The sequence below is a fragment of the Colletes gigas genome, unplaced genomic scaffold (assembly GCF_013123115.1).
Source record: "Colletes gigas isolate AHSC1104 unplaced genomic scaffold, ASM1312311v1 Colletes_gigas_Sc00028, whole genome shotgun sequence".
Lineage (NCBI taxonomy): Eukaryota > Metazoa > Arthropoda > Insecta > Hymenoptera > Colletidae > Colletes > Colletes gigas.
This window is the reverse complement of record NW_025106657.1, coordinates 1,725,141-1,741,353: the sequence shown is the minus strand read 5'-3', so window position 1 is coordinate 1,741,353 and position 16,213 is coordinate 1,725,141. Positions and strand designations below refer to the sequence as shown.

General features: G+C 34.8%; 1 protein-coding gene across 5 annotated transcripts in view; it reads right to left on the bottom strand.

The window, feature by feature from the left end:
* Positions 1-56: 56 nt before the first annotated feature.
* LOC122401814 (period circadian protein) overlaps positions 57-16,213 on the bottom strand; it is a 63,483-nt gene continuing 47,326 nt past the window's right edge. For 2 of the 5 annotated variants that reach the window (XM_043404182.1, XM_043404183.1), the window contains exons 9-17: positions 14,823-14,969; positions 10,133-10,379; positions 8,326-8,711; positions 7,301-7,494; positions 4,988-5,148; positions 4,669-4,913; positions 4,357-4,575; positions 3,384-3,695; positions 57-2,023 (exon numbers count right to left, since the gene is read on the bottom strand). In XM_043404182.1, the coding sequence (XP_043260117.1) occupies positions 1,910-2,023; positions 3,384-3,695; positions 4,357-4,575; positions 4,669-4,913; positions 4,988-5,148; positions 7,301-7,494; positions 8,326-8,711; positions 10,133-10,379; positions 14,823-14,969 (2,025 nt within the window). In that variant the 3' untranslated portion in view covers positions 57-1,909. Of the gene's footprint in view, positions 2,024-3,383; positions 3,696-4,356; positions 4,576-4,668; positions 4,914-4,987; positions 5,149-7,300; positions 7,495-8,325; positions 8,715-10,132; positions 10,380-14,822; positions 14,970-16,213 lie in introns of all 5 variants that reach the window. The other 3 variants (XM_043404184.1, XM_043404185.1, XM_043404181.1) reach the window with 2 other exon arrangements.

The window sequence follows — 16,213 nt, the reverse complement described above, 5'->3', positions numbered from 1 at the left end:
AAATTTTTTAATTTAATTTTTTAATAACTTTTTAACGAAACCTCAGTCAAGAAATTGATATTCTTGATTTTCGTCTTATTTTGGCCTCCAGAATCTCTCATTAAAATTTTTCCCAGGGATGGTCAAACACCCTGCATGTACCATTATAACATTTTTCTTCTAATTAACTGGGTCATGCTACTGCTTTTTTTATAGTTAAGCAGTCAAAGAAATAGTCCAATAATAATTTAAACAGTTGCTCAACTGTCAAATAATGTTTGTAGCTTTCAAACTCAAAAAATTATGTATTGACAATGATTTTTCTAAACATTCATATAAATATAAACGTTTGTATTTATTTTATCAAAGATTGTTAGTCATGAAATTTTATTAAATTGTCCGATATTTTTGCAGAAATCGATACCCAAAATCTTTTTAATCATGAAACTGAGTTACTTATAACAACACGAAGCTTTATCTGAAAGATTAAGTTTATTGTAATATAATACCTGTACCTATTAAAATATCTTAACCAATTTGAGTAGATAAATAATTATATATTTTTATTCTCAATAAAATTTCAAAACAATGAAATTGATTGGGAAGTCTCAATAGCCATAATTGAATTCTGATCTACTGTGGGAATTATCTCGTCGTTTGGTCAACGTTTCGAAACGATAATCTGTACGAAACGTTATCGAGTAAATGATATTTAAAATTAAATCGAGTTTAAAGCGTCCCGTTCTAATTAAATGCCGAACAAAATGAAAAGAAACAACTAACAGTCGATGCATTATAACGGTGAAAACAATCATTCGCAAACTGAGCTCCATTCTATTAATTCTATTCAAGGTAACTAATGTAACAAGGAAAGTCCAATTATACGATAATTGTAAAATAGAATGGAAATTATTGAGTATTCGACAAAGGCTTGTTAAAAGGAGGAAGAAAATTAACGCTTGGATCCAATTCTCCGACCGTATACCGTACCTACTTTAAAATTATACGTTATCAATTCCCTTTATTACTTCCCCCACGACCTCTCATTTACATTAAATCTATATTAATACGTTGTGCAGTCGTCGGACTCTCCAACGGGTATCTCATTTTTCAAACAATGAGATTCTATCCGATAACGTTACGTATGAAAAGTCCATCGTTGAAAAGAATCTCGAATTCAATTAGAGGAAATCACGTGGACGTACATGTACGTCCGATTAGGGGAACCCCGTAACGACGGAAAAGTTCTTTCATCCTCGAAGGACGCATCCGTGGTTACAAATTGTCGTCGATACAACGGCCGTATAAAAATACCATCCTAGGAGACGATAACGTACCGACGAGCCACGCTCGATGAAGCTTCCAAGGAACTTATGTCTCGACAGACTAATCCTAAACGTTATGATTTCGATTCCTTATCGTATTAAATACCCTACTTTTAAACGTCTATTTTTAATCGTACAAATTAGCTCGCATGCCTTGAAGAGAAGAAAGCGCGTCTGAGGCAGTTAAAAATGTATGCGCATCGTTTAGTCAATCGACGAAACTCTGACTCTAATTATGTCATTGATCAAATTATTATCCTCGCTCTACGCGCCTCGAAATATAAAAATATAACAATAATAACGATAGGAGTAATCGCAGTGCATATATGTATGTGTATGCGTACGTAAGAAAAGGTCAAATACATTTTACTAAATAGCTAAAAATATATATTGTGTATATAAAAAAATGTGATGCAGACAATTTTACATGCCTCGAGATTGAAATGTAAACGAGATGACAAAACGGTTCGGATGACGTCAGGACTGTGTGCAGCGACCAATTGCAACTGAAATGCCGGAAAGAAATTCGCGACAGCGCACCACGGACGAATAACTCGAACTCGAAGACACCGTTTTGGTCGCAATTGGTCGTAATTAGATTGTTTCTACAACTGCTGACAGGGTACCGTTTGGGGTGGTAACGCCGGTGGCAATGGCGCGTTCTCTTCGTGAATCATGACGAGCTTACCGTATTTCACCATTCTCCTTCTATGTTTTTGCTGTAAAACAAGACCTTGACCCTTTTAGTACAATCGTCGTTAAAGGGATACTTCTCTCTAGACTCTCATTTTTTCGTCCTTTTTCGCGATTCTTTTTCTAACGACAGGTACACTGTTTTGTACTGAGATATATTTATTCGTCTTACAAGTATGTACAGTATTTTTTTCATCAGAATATATTAAAAATTGTGGGAGTTCTTCTTGTTTAAATGGGATTTTTTTTTAACTGACTTCCATGATATTTTAAGATATGATAGATCGATTTACTTCTTTGGAGGGAATATTCAGCAGACACGCCTTTATCGCTGGAACTAGAGATTTTAATAAATATTGAGTTTTACTATTTTTTTTAATATACTAAAGACAAATGAAAGGTTAAAAGATAGAAATTCGAAACTCGAAGTGCAATCATTCCTTTATTTATCGAGATTTCGACTTTTCCCTAGTTCCTACCTTTTTCAAAAGAGCCATAAAACAAGAAATTATAACTTCAACAATTTTTAATATTTTTTGATGAAAAAAATCTTAGTACAAAACAGACTACCTAGCATTAAAAGAAAATCACAAAAAAGGCCGAAAAAAAATCAGCTCGAAGCTGATAAAAGTAATTCTTTTTATCGAACCATAGTACCGAAATACTTGCATCAGTTCGGTCCATACGTTCGTGTGCATTTTTACGACCGTACACGGAATAAAACAAGAAAATGACTATGTCTACTCTAACATATGCTTAACACGTTGACAGACAAAATTTTAATTATAGACAATTATTAGAAACTACGTAATTAAAAATTTCTCTTAACACTTATTTTTATAATCTTGTTATTGGGCAAATTTTATTCACGAATAACGAATAAAAATGTTAGATTCTAGCTTTTCCCTGTTTTCACCCGATTATTTATTCATCGTATTTGTAACAAAAACACAGATTATTATCGTCAATTCCATACATTATCTATCGTTAACAGATGATCGTTTTAACATCAGTGACGAACTACATAAACACAAGTACAAATGCACACAAATTTACAGACTGGCCCCGATACCTTCTTCCCAGATTTATATATTTATATTAATTACACTCTATGATGATATAAATATTCTCGTTATCGAGTATGATCTTAGATCTAAAATTCTCTGCTGCAATGTCTAATTGATTCAATGAATATTAAATTGAAATTACGTGTATTCAGTGAGATACAACGAAGATAAAGTCAAGGTAAATAAAATAAAAATCCTGTGGTAGGTTTGTGCTTCTCTTTTCTTTTTTTTAAAAAAATAAAATACCTTACACTCGCTGTAAAGTTAACGTGTACATACCTATATAAGCTTAACAGAAAATCTCAAGACAATGTTTTACCTGCGACATTGTTCCAGCAGTCCAACTTTCGTTACTGCTCCCACTGTCACTACCGCTGGACGTGATACCGTCTTCGAGAACAAGTTTCGTTTCAAATCCCTCGACTTCCAAATCCAGATAGAGTTGGCCCAGTTGATCGTTGACCAGGAGAGGTTGATTGAAATTTTTTAAGGCATCCATATCGGCTTGAAGTACTTCGTTCAGGGTCTTCGGGTGTATTTGGTATTCGTATATCAATTCCGGCGTCAATTGGACGCCTTCGAGCCACGGCGGTTCTTTTCTTCGTTTGCCTTGATGCTGCTCCGCGTTATCCTGCCGATCAAACGTTTGTAAACTAATTAACTCACGTGTCTAATGATCGACAAATACTTTTCACTTATAAAAAACATTCACAGCAAATACTGCTTGATAGTTTATTCTATTACAAGCCAGTGAATTTTTCGAAAACTATTCTAATTAGAAAAAAATGAAAGAGAATAAAATTTTACAGTTTTCTTGAAAAATGTAAGTGACTCACAATCTTTAAATTGGAGTGTCATATTCATACATTATGTTTAATAAGAGCTTTTTATTAATGAGATTATACAAGATGTTCAATATGATCTCCTTGTGCACGAAAACGCGTGCTTGTTGTATTTTCATTTGTAAATCATTTATATCTGTAAATACAATGTTATAAAGTAATCAAAGTTATTCTTTCATTCTTGACCTTGAAGGTCACAATACAGGAAGGAATTCATTTTGACAAATACTTTCAGATAACATTTAAAAAACATATGACATTCCATTTAATAAATTGAAGGTCGCCTTTATTTCTAAAAAAATAATGTAAATATTGCAAGATTGATTTACACTGTAGTATTAGTCATAAAAAACTGTGAAACACTATCCTTTTTCATTGTTTTTAGTATAATGAATAATCAGACTCTCTATCCACGTTTTCAACTCTGCCCAATAACTGGTTATCAATTACCTCTGGCATATACTCCGTTGGTTTTTGGTCAGGATTGCAGCTGCTGTCGCTGCTTTTGTACAGAAAACTACTGTAAAAGCTCGACGAGCTCGAATCGTCGACGTTGTAATCGTTTTGTTTGCGCACTTTTGGATTCACCGGTGTCGGTGTGTCTACCAAGCTCGAGCATCCTCCATCGTTGCTCAGGCAGGAAGAAAACAGTTCACCGGGCGATAGAACCTAATCGTCGTTACATGATTTTTCCTCACGTTAAATTTACAATTTATACAAACTTCCACGATTATCTAACGGGACACCAAATGTTCGTTTTACCTTTTTGGAGGATTCAGACATCGCCATGGTGCTTCCGGGTTCAGCTTTGACGCTCGTCGCTTGACTCGCTGGTCGTTTTCGATGGGAACACTGGTCGATGGTGGATTGGTTGTTTTCTCGCGTGATCGGTGTCTGTGTAGGGATTGAAAATGGTCTGTACATCATCCCCATCGGTGGAGCACCCAATACTGGAGGATAAATAACTCCAGCCATCGTTGTCGCGACGTACGAGAGTGGCAAAAACACTGGAAAATAGTTCGAACAATTGTTTTGCTTTTTCATTGAAAACTGTTCTTTATCTCTATCAGTATATACATACTGTAAGGATTCGACTGTGGAGGTTGCATCGATTGAGATGGGCTAAGTTTCTCTTGCTGGGACGATAAAACTGCGGGGTCGTTCGTTTGTGGAGCCGGAACATAATATACTGGTATCATCGATGGCAATATTGGTATTCTGGGTATTGCTTGTGAATGGACACTAAAATTTAAATACGATTGTTACAGATTCGTCTACTAATCAGGTCTGATTAACAAGTTCTTCGAAATTTGGAATTTTATACCAGCGTAATTCTGAAGAAAACAAGGCCAGAACAATATATCCTAGTGACTTCTACGAGTTACAATTAATTAGTCATTATAAGTTAATTTTGTTACTTGCTCAAAAACTGATGAAATATAGAAAGAAATGAAATTCCTTGAAGGCACTGGACAACGTACACAAATTTTTAAAAATGTACATAATTTTTTATTAACGATAAGACCAACTGTTACAGAACGAATTTTTTCTACGTGCTCTTCTATCTAAATTAAAATTAGAAGTAGGATAAATCGTGAACTTCTAGGCATATCTACTTCTGTACTTGAAATACTACTTTTTGAACAAATGAATTTGTATACTTCGTATCCCCTATTTTAATTGTTATAAACTAAACGTATAAACAAATATATGTTAATTATAAAGAAACACATTTTTGTACAATACTCATGGAGCATAGAGATACAATACTCAATAGACCAGCTAGAGCCTACTGTCATTGCTTAGAAACAACCTTTATTAGCGCCTACAAACAATTTAATAGTGACATAAGTAGTGATGTAAATAGAAAATATATCTATAGCAAAGACAAAAGAAGAGAATCTTTAGTTTCCACTGTCTTAAAACAGTTTAACAACGCGTATTAAAAATACTAAAACTTTAAACGCGTGTAGTTCCAAAACTATTAGTGTTTTATGCATTATTGAGCCACCGTTGGAAGCGGCAAACCTTCCTCTTTAAAATGGTTTTTGGTTTTTGGCGATCCGACTTCGCGTTTCGGAGATATCGCAATTTATGTAAAGGGGTAATTTTTCTTTATTCGACTATCGCTGTCTTCGTCTGACGCGTCGCGCCGGACCTCTCTGTCTCGTACGTGACTCGTGACTCGCGTGACCCAGTGACCTAGTTTCTCCGAGCACGTGCCGGTCAACGACCTTGACGAGGCCGTAGTAAGAAAGTAAACAAACGCTTCGGACCCTCATATCTCCAGAACTAGCCACCGCATCGACTTGAAATTAAAATCGCTATATCTCCGGAACTAATAAAGCTATCGATTTGTACAAACGCTCATTTTAAAGGGCTTTTCATCCTCTATCATATGAATATACCAATTACTATAATTTATGCTATCTTCTATGTTTATTTTGACATTTACTTTGACGCTATATACCTAAAAAAGTTTCAACAAGTCCTATTGATTATACGACTGGTGTGCGATAAAACTGAATCATAAATTGTTTATTTAATTGAAAATGAATTTAAATTTGTATACAGGGTATTTGCATAATCACTATACCATTTGTTCGTGAGTAATTGTTTTTCCTGGAATTAATTAATGAAAATTTGTTTTCTGTCCGATGAAAATTACTAATTTACTAATACTATTCAAGTACTAATGCACGTTTAAAGTAAAAGTATTGAATATTTTTGTACAGGTTCTTAGAATTCAATGCTTTGAGAAAAAATATGCGACATAAAAGAGAAGGATATCTTACGAATAAACTTCAAAACACAACTTTCTATACATATGATGCAAAAATTAGAAGTACGTTCCCTCGTAAAAAGGAAAAAGAAAGACTGGTCATTTGACCGGTCATGGTAGGAATGGGTATACATGAAGGGACGATAAGTTTAGTGTTAAGGGGCATTCAAGTGTGAACCTTTGAAAAAATCGTTCTTTTTGCATTTTCTTAAAGAATACAGTTTAGAAAATATATCTGCAAACCTTTATGGTTAATTATAAATATTAAGAATTATTCACGTTTCTTTATTTCAAACAAGAAATTTAAAAATATCACTGAAACATGTATAAATAAATCTTGAAAATTTGACTGCAAAAGTTATTATACTTTATTCGGAAAAGATTTTCCAAGAAAGTCTAAAAAAATGCACTTAACAAATAAAAAATAAATAGAATAACTATATTTCCTTGAAATTGAGAAAGTCTTTAAACGAATACCCTATTTATATTGTTTATATTTATTATATATTATCGCGTGGTGGGGCCATAGAAGTAAACCCACGTTTCTCGAAATTAGGAAGAACTTATCCAAACAACCAAATATCGAGTTATTCACGCTGAAAAGGTACTCACTTTTGCGGCGCATTGCATTGTTGAACAGGTGGTGGTTGGGGCACTGTCACTGATAGGGGCTGCCACAAATTAATGTTAGCACCTGTCTGAATTACAGTTGATTGATCGACGCTCATGCTCGTAACCGTTGTAGCAACGTTCGCTGGAAATTGACCCGCGGTACTTGTCCTCGACACTTCGTCGTGTTTCGACACCTGATAAAATACAATCGAACATACGTTTTTTTATTTCGGGCACTAATTATCAAAAGAAAACGGCGCGAAGTCAACCATAAGCGTAATAACATATCTATCAAATCAAAATAGAATGCAAAGTCACGATTGATTCAGATGTGTTCCTGTACTTCACTACAGGTTTTTATCCATTTTTGTATAAATGATAATGTCGTGATATTTTATAGGAAACAATTTATTTAATTACGTTTAATCAACATCAGCAATCTCATCCACCGAAATTCGTGGATTTTCATGTATTAAATTGTTCTAAATATAATTATCAATGACAGAAGCGGAACTTGTCTTTCAAATAAAAATCACCATGTTTGAATTTAAAAAGCTATCTTCCAAATAAAATTTTTCACAGTGCATATTTTTATTATAACACTCAAATGGTATCTATTGCAGTCCATCTTCAATATTAATTTTTAACAAAATTGTAAAGTCGTGGCAACTTTTGGTCATAAATAACCACCGACGGTAGTTCGTTGCCTCACATACAAAGGATTTTAATGCATTATTTATTATTTTAAACGAAAAGGTCCTGATACAGATGTCTATAAAAAATGTATTAAAATTTTTTCACGCACTCAATGCCTATCAAAATAGATAAAGACCTGTAATAAAGTATAGAAACATATTTACAAATAACAAATTGTCTCCCTCCGGGAACATTTTCAATATATTCTATCCTTTTATTTATTATTACTTTGTCGAAACAAGGAATCCATCGATTTGTGGATCGAAATGAAATACCTAGTTTCCTTTCGCTGAAACTCTACGAATCCTTGAAAATAGCGAAGCACTTACTTTGAAACTATCACCCTTCCAGCTATGGCTTCCGCTTCTCTTGATTCCATGATTCTGATTGATGAAATGCGCGTTAGGGTCCGCTGTTTTGTCGGTGGTAGCTTTTATCCGCGAATCCTTGAGCTTGTCGCTGTTCTTGAAACTTGAACGAAGCTCCCGGTGTTTCTGCATCATCAGCTTCTCCATGTCCTCGTTGTGACGATTGAGCAACGATTCGGTCAAGGTGGGAGGCTTCAAACTTTCCGTAGTGGTGGTGTTGCTGGTGGTATTTGACGTGTTTCCTCTGCTCGCCGAACTTGTCTGGTTGTTGGAACCGCTGCTGAGATTTTCCGCGCTTCCGCTTCCGCTCGCGCCGCTACCGTTTATCGGCGACATGCATTTCCTCGCTGCTACGCGTGATAATATCGTATTAAAATCGATGAAACGGCGCTTGATGGATTGAAACAGTCAGTAAACGTAGCTATTTTATAGAAAGTAATTTGTTTATTTATGAATTTCTCTTCATTAACTGTTCAAAGTATTATATTTTCAGTGATGAATTTTTTTCTCGAAAATGCGTAGAATTTCGAGGATATGTCTATTGACCAAAAATGATTGCAATTGCCCCCTGCAACTGAAAAGAATTTTTTTTACAACGATTTGAAATTTTTTAATTTTGTCGAAAAATTTCACACCTCGAATTTTTTTCTGGAAAGTGTCTAAGATTTCTGGGGTATGTCTATTCACAAAATATGATTGCAATTGCACCACAACTGAAATTATTTTTTTTTTTACGATTTAAAATTCTTTGTTTTCGTCGAAAAATATCAGCTCTGTCGATTTTTCTCAAAAAAACGTTTTTGATTTTTAGTAATTTTGTTTGACGCCCTGTAAAAAAGTTGTCTAATACTTTTTTGCAGGTACCTATGAGCTCTACTTCAGAAAAAAGTTTCGTTGAAATATATTTACTATTGTAGAAGTTATGGCTGTTTGAAAATTGGACCATTTTTATGGGGTATTTCTAAATTTACGGGGTCAAGGAACAACTTTTTCAATATTGTTGAAATTCCTACATATTCTTCTCCAAAATACGCGTTGTTTGCCGTTTGAAACATCGAAATCCTCCAATCCGTTCAGAAGTTACGATGTTTTAAACATACGCTTGAAATTTCGAGGAAGCATTTCTGGCCATACATTGTATTTTCGATTAAGAATTTTTTTCTCGAAATTGCGTAGGATTTCGGGGTTATGTCTATTAACTGAAAATGATTGTAATCAACCCCCGTAATTAACAATAATTTTTTCAGAACGATTTGAAATTTTTCAATTTCGCCAAAAAAGTCCGCCATTCTGAATTTTTTTTCTCGGAAGTGCGTTGGAATCCGGGGGTATGTCTATTCACCAAAAATGATTTTAATTGACCCCCGCAACCGAAAATAATTTTTTCAGAACGATTTGAAACACATGAAATTTCAGGGGAATCATTCATACATGGTCAGACATTATGTTTTCGGTAACGAATTTTTTTTTCGAAAGTGCGTAGGATTTCGAGGATATGTCTATTCACCAAAAATGATTGTAATTGACCCTCGCAACCGGAAATAATTTTTTCGTGAATGATTTGCAATTTTTTAATTTAATTTTTTAATAACTTTTTAACGAAGCCTCAATCAACCAATTGGTATTCTTGATGTTCGTCTTATTTTGGCCTCTAGAATCTCGCATTAAAATTTTTCTCAGGGGTGGCCGAATGCCCCGTATAATCAACTTTACATGCAACAAGCGATAAAACGAAGATGATAGAGAAATGTTAGCAAGGAAATCTCACCTCCTGAATTCGGACTGGTCTTTTCGCCCTCGTCGTTGCTGGAATTAATGTTCTCATCGTCGCTGCCGTACATGGTGGCGACCGGCGGTTTGCTCTTAAAGAACCTTTCAATATTCTCATTGTAGTTGAGCTGATTGTAACTGGGCGGCGTCTCGGTGGACGATTTACTGTCGTAGTACTCGTGATGGGGCGATATCTCACCGAGCATCACGCTGTCGTGCTCCTGTAACAAGGGATTGCGTGATCCCTTTACAAGTATATTGTAGCGACTTAGAAAGAAACGTCACACGATTTTCGTCACTGTCAATTGTTTTGCAAATTTGCATTGCGTTTAGCGGTTCGCGTCGAGCTGTTTTATTATTGTTAGACGTTCTACTTGGCTATTAAAGGGAATAACGAAACAGCCGTGCGTGATAGTCTGCGCCGTGTAAGTTTATCATCGACCTCGTGACCGCGGGAATGCAATATTTACAGGGCACGAGCGACCAATCAACCGATTAATATTTCTCCAGCTCTGTGAAAACGTTAGTTGCTTCGACTACTACTAGCTACCACCTTCTTTTAATCTTCCCTCCCCAACCAAATTCACGGTTCACTCACATTTGCCCCCACTACCCATTCCGAATATGTAACAAATTAACGGATTAACCCATTAACGACCAAATATTATTTTTCGACGTTTTTTTGCGAATTTAGAATCGACGCCTCGACTTATTACTTCGAAATTCTTTTCGAACAAAAATTGAAAATGGGAAAATAAATAATAATATTTTGGTGTAAACTAACGATGATCTAGAAATATTTTTTATAATATAAAACCTCCGGTTAAATTTTGCAAACATAAGATTTAAAAGAAATATATTTAAAAAACTTAGTCCCTTCTGAAATAAATACTTTTGATTGTTTTCGCAGAATAAGTTGTTCAAACTATCATAAAGTGAATCAATAATTAATGTTTCACTTTCGCATCGATGGTAGCTAATGGGTTAATGACGATCGTAAGTCTGCGTTCGATAAATTTAGAAAACAGTGCATCTAAGATTCTCTTAATCTCGTCTTTAGCAGTTTCCTAGTGTTTTTTTATCGATAATACGTAAACGTTAATTATGAAGATACTGCTCGATTCGTGCTTGTCTCGCCGTATCAGAACTCTCGAAATATTAACGTCATTCTTATGTGCTCAGGGGATTTGCCTATCTTGGCCATAAAAGAATAGTTCTTTTTTCTTTTTAAGTTTCAACTCATAAAAAAATCAACAAATTTGGAATGTTATACTTTGAACCGAACTCTGTACAGTAAACCGTATATTCATTTTTTGTTAAACGACATTTTTTTTTAATACCTCGATAATCAATGAATCAATTATAAAAAAACATTTTGCAATTTTTAAAGAGTCGTCACAATTTAACATACAAAAAATCGAATTTTTTTGTTAATACGTATATCATTGTTTTAATTTTCCATATTTTGTATTCTTTTTAGTTTAGACAATGATTACATTTATGCGCAATAAATCTTTGTTTATGATGACCAGAATCGGAGTTCTCGTGCAAAAAATTAATTACTTACGCTTGAAAAAAAAAAATAGAGTCTGGCAAAACAAGATTTCTATAAACGAATTTTAAATATGATCCAATTTTTGAGGGTCCAAAATAGACAAATCCCTTTACCCTTTCGTTCATGATTTTCCACTATTACGGATGAAAATTTGATTTTTAAGACACGTTGAATTATTTCAAATTTTTATAAATTTTTACATCGGCCCGTTCAGCAGTTACAAATTGCGCTAAACCTAGCACACTGTGAGTAAATGATTAAATGGTCACTACATAGAAACTTTGGTTAATAACATTATATTAAAAAAAAATTATTTATCCGGTACTGTATATTTAACGATGAGACAAAAATTATTGAAGCTTAATTAGGATGTTTTATCTCAACTATTGCATTGAGCAGACCTTAACCCATCTGATTTTTACTTCTTTCTTACATTAAAAAATTCTCTCAATTAACAATCGTTCAAAAACACCGTAAAAGTAAATATACATTTTATTGGATTTTATATAATTTAATTGGAAACAAGTACTGAACGTGACTTTAAAGTTACACAACCATTACTTGTATTGTTTAAGTCTGATACAAACAATTAATATAAAACAACTATTTCACAATATCTCACACCAGAGTGAGTACAGTTGAAAATTTGTGTTTACTGAAACATACCCTCCAATTTATATCTGGTTGTTAGTATCTATCAATGGTCATACTGTAACATTATTTTTAGAAGTTAAACATGATTTGAGCTATACAGGGTTAAATTATTCAAAAGACGAAAGAAGATCAAAGAACAAAATGGCAGTATTTAATAATCTTACAATGAAACGCGAACGAACTTATTACACAATGTAATAAAACATTGGAATACCAGAAACTGTTAAAAGTCCTCATTGTTTAAAACCATACAACATTCAGTGTGCTAAATTTAACGTGTCACGATCGAAAGGGTTGTACGTGTTCCTCTTCCAGCCCCGCTCGCGTTGCCTCGTTAGTTTCAAAACCTTGTAAGTGACGAGACATACCGGAACTTTACTCACGAACATCACATTGCAATAATTTATAGATACACTTGTAGCCTTTCGCGTTAACGATCGCGAAACATTTCTCGAACGTGAAGTCGGGGACGATCGAATTCTCGGTTGCATCGTTCGATCGCGAAGGATACGATATTCGGAGTTCCTGGCAGAGAGATCCCTAGCCTTGCGAAAGGAAAGAGACACGACAGAGTCGTTTAGAGCGATTGTTCACGAAAAAATCGGGACAATGGAATGTGCGAAGCGTTCCAATGACGAGGATAGAAAAATTGTAGAACGTGAACAATCTCTTAGCAAAATGCGCATGAAAACGATGAAAAGAAGTGACAAAGCATAAAGAAACATTCTCTTTGAGAGTTAGTAACCGTTCTTCGGACAGAGTACGTTGTGGATCAGATAGAGCAAGGACCATACAATAAGACAGATTGAAACAAACGTGTCTCGATTACGTTATCAGTCCACTAGATTCGCTGGACGTAGAAATCAGTGAATTGTACTAATAAATTCAAAATTCAAGGTCTGGGTTACCAATTAGCTACTGTATGATCCAAACTGTTGCAATCGAGGTTTGTTGTTGTTTATTTTTTCTTTAGGAAAAAAATGAAGTGGAGAAAGATTGAGGTTTACCATCATTAGCGAGTAGTAATATTGAATGGAAATGTAAATAGACTTACCAACAACGTGCCTACAAGGTTTTGAAATTGACGCTATCCATTAGCGGATCTACACAATTTTCACATTGTCCTCCGTCCGTGTCTATGTACAAAACAATTTGGTAGATCGTTCTTTTTCTTTTTATCGTGATCTGTCGTTCTTACTTACGACTAGCCACGCTACAAATTACGGTAGCAGGTGTGCGTGAATACCCTACACTAGCGACAAGTGGCTTTCGAGTTACTTTCAACGCAACCATCCGGTTAGACGTGACACCAGGCTGTAAAATGTTTAATCAATTGCTGTGTACCTTACTCACCTTGCACCTTTAGTTTTCCAAAAGATCTAAACGAATTCCAAGGGCGTATCGTTCGGAAGCAGATCGACGATCTTAACGAAATCGAACTCTTTATCGAACATCTTCGAAAAGTTTAAGGACTGCTTCGCAAACGGATACGTCGGCTCAGAATTTTCCCAGCCCTCTTACTTACGTCATGCTTTTCTGAACGGATCAGCAAAGAAAAAAAAATAAGAAACTCTGCATGGTTGTAACTCGATCGCTGTGAATACTACATCTACGAACGTTACGTCAAAGCGATACTTAGCTGTTCTCAAACTGTGCTTTATGGAGCAAATGATGGAGACGTTTGTCACTTTAATTTTAATCCTTAACTCGTATCTACTTATCATAGGAATTATCCTCTTCTAACACGATAAAAGAAAAATTCAACCAAGTAAAATGTTTGGGCTATAATATTTTTAGCTAAAGCGAGCTCCACGCTTAAAAAAGTTTGGGAACTGCTATTCTAGCGTGTTTTCAAAATACAAGTGCACACAGATATAGTTAAAATATCCGAGTACTGTTTGATCTATAAATAATTTAAATAATTACAAATAACGTAATAATGCAAATTATTTGCGTGAAACATAAATGTTCGAATATCTACATTTAACTGTACGTAAATAGCGACACGAAAGAGTATATTAAGAAGTACACGGATATAATAACTACACGTGTGTACGTGTGCCCGCCAGTAGACAAAATTGCGGTCTCTAACAAAAAGTATCACAAGTAATTACAATGAAAAGGTTGCAAAGTTAACACGTTTACTGTCTTCTGATCCACGGTACGAATATCGTCTAAAAAATTTAAAAACATTGCAAGACAGTCGACGTGTTCACATAGAAGACAGACGCCCGTAGGATTCGTTCGATCGAGTTTCAACTTAAATAATAATAAATCCGTACCAAAAACAATATCGTACAATTCGTGCGTAACAGTAAATTTCGATACCTTCCACGTTGAGTCGCCATAAATTGGAACGTGGCATTATGTACAACGAGACTGTTAAGTATACTTTGCAGCATACCACCATAGCACGTCATAGCGTACTACTAGCAAAATAGATAAGTGTCGGCGATACTAAAACGTAGCTAATAGTCACCGAAAAACTCTTGTCGTCCGCAGCGAGCACATCTTTGCCAAGACCGGATGCCCTCGTCTCTTGCAGCAGATTTTCCATGAAGGACGCGAGGTCCTTGCACCTCTTTGACACGTCGTGCTCGGTAATATCTGACTTTCTTTTGATGTTCTGCGCAGACGTACGATAGAACAAAAGAGAAAAAGTTTGGGTGTGAACGGGCACATTTGTCGCGATTAGCGTTTTCGTAGATACAACGCTACGGTGTGAATCGTTTACTGTAACGTCTCTCACATTTCCCCCCTCTCAACATGGGGCGAAACTCTATTAAAAATGTATTAGGGGATTCTCGTTAACCCCTTGACGTACAGTAAAATTCCAAATTATTTTTCAAACGTTCGCGAAAGGTATGAAAAATAAAATAGATTTGTTTCGCATATACCTGGTGAATGTAAAAATGTGTTGCTGTTAATATAAAAGACTTGGTGACGACTAGATAGATTTATGATTGTGAAACTTGACATTAAGAACTTGTAATGAGGCTCGTCATTGTACGGCAAGGGGTTAAGTGAACATATCAAAACAAAAAAATAGTCTCCAGTCGACTAATTAAAAGAAATTGATTAAGGCTTGATGGAAAATGTTATAAGCGAAATGAAAACGAAAATTTTTCAATGAATTTATCGTCGTCGATCAGATGCTGATTATTAAGAACAATTTATATTACGAATAATTTATAAATAAATGGTTTTTAATAAATGAACTTATACTTTTGTTCAACTTGCGAACAGCATTTCTCTTAAAAAGGCAACTTCATCGTTTATCTGAATGTTGCAAAACTTTTTTCTAAGACATTTTGTGTATTGTTTACGTAATTTTACAAAATAAAGAAAGCAATAATTCTAACCTTAACAATAAACGAATAAAAAATAAACCAAACTTGTGATGTTGACCAAAAGTTTAGTTAAGACGTGCATTTACGACAGCCTCGTGAAATCTAGTAATACTGACAAGGTATACGAGTGGACTTACATTTTTCTGGGGCTCTAGAGCCCCATTACTCCAGTGAAGACCAAGAAAATGTCAAGAGATAGGACTAATGAAATACAGTCACTATTGTAGGAGTTATGGTCGTTTGAAAATTGGACCATGTTTATGGGGTTTTTCTTACTTTACGAGGTTAAGGAACAACTTTTCGACCATTCTTAGATTTTTTAAATATTCTTCACCAAAATACACGTTATTTGCATTTTGAAACTTTAAAATCCTCCAATCCGTTCCGAAGTTATGATTTTTTAAAAATACTCATGAAATTTCAGGGGAATCATTCATTCATAGTCAGACATTATATTTTCGATTAGGAATTTTTTTCTCGAAATTGCGTAGGATTTCGGGGGTATGCCTATTCACCAAAA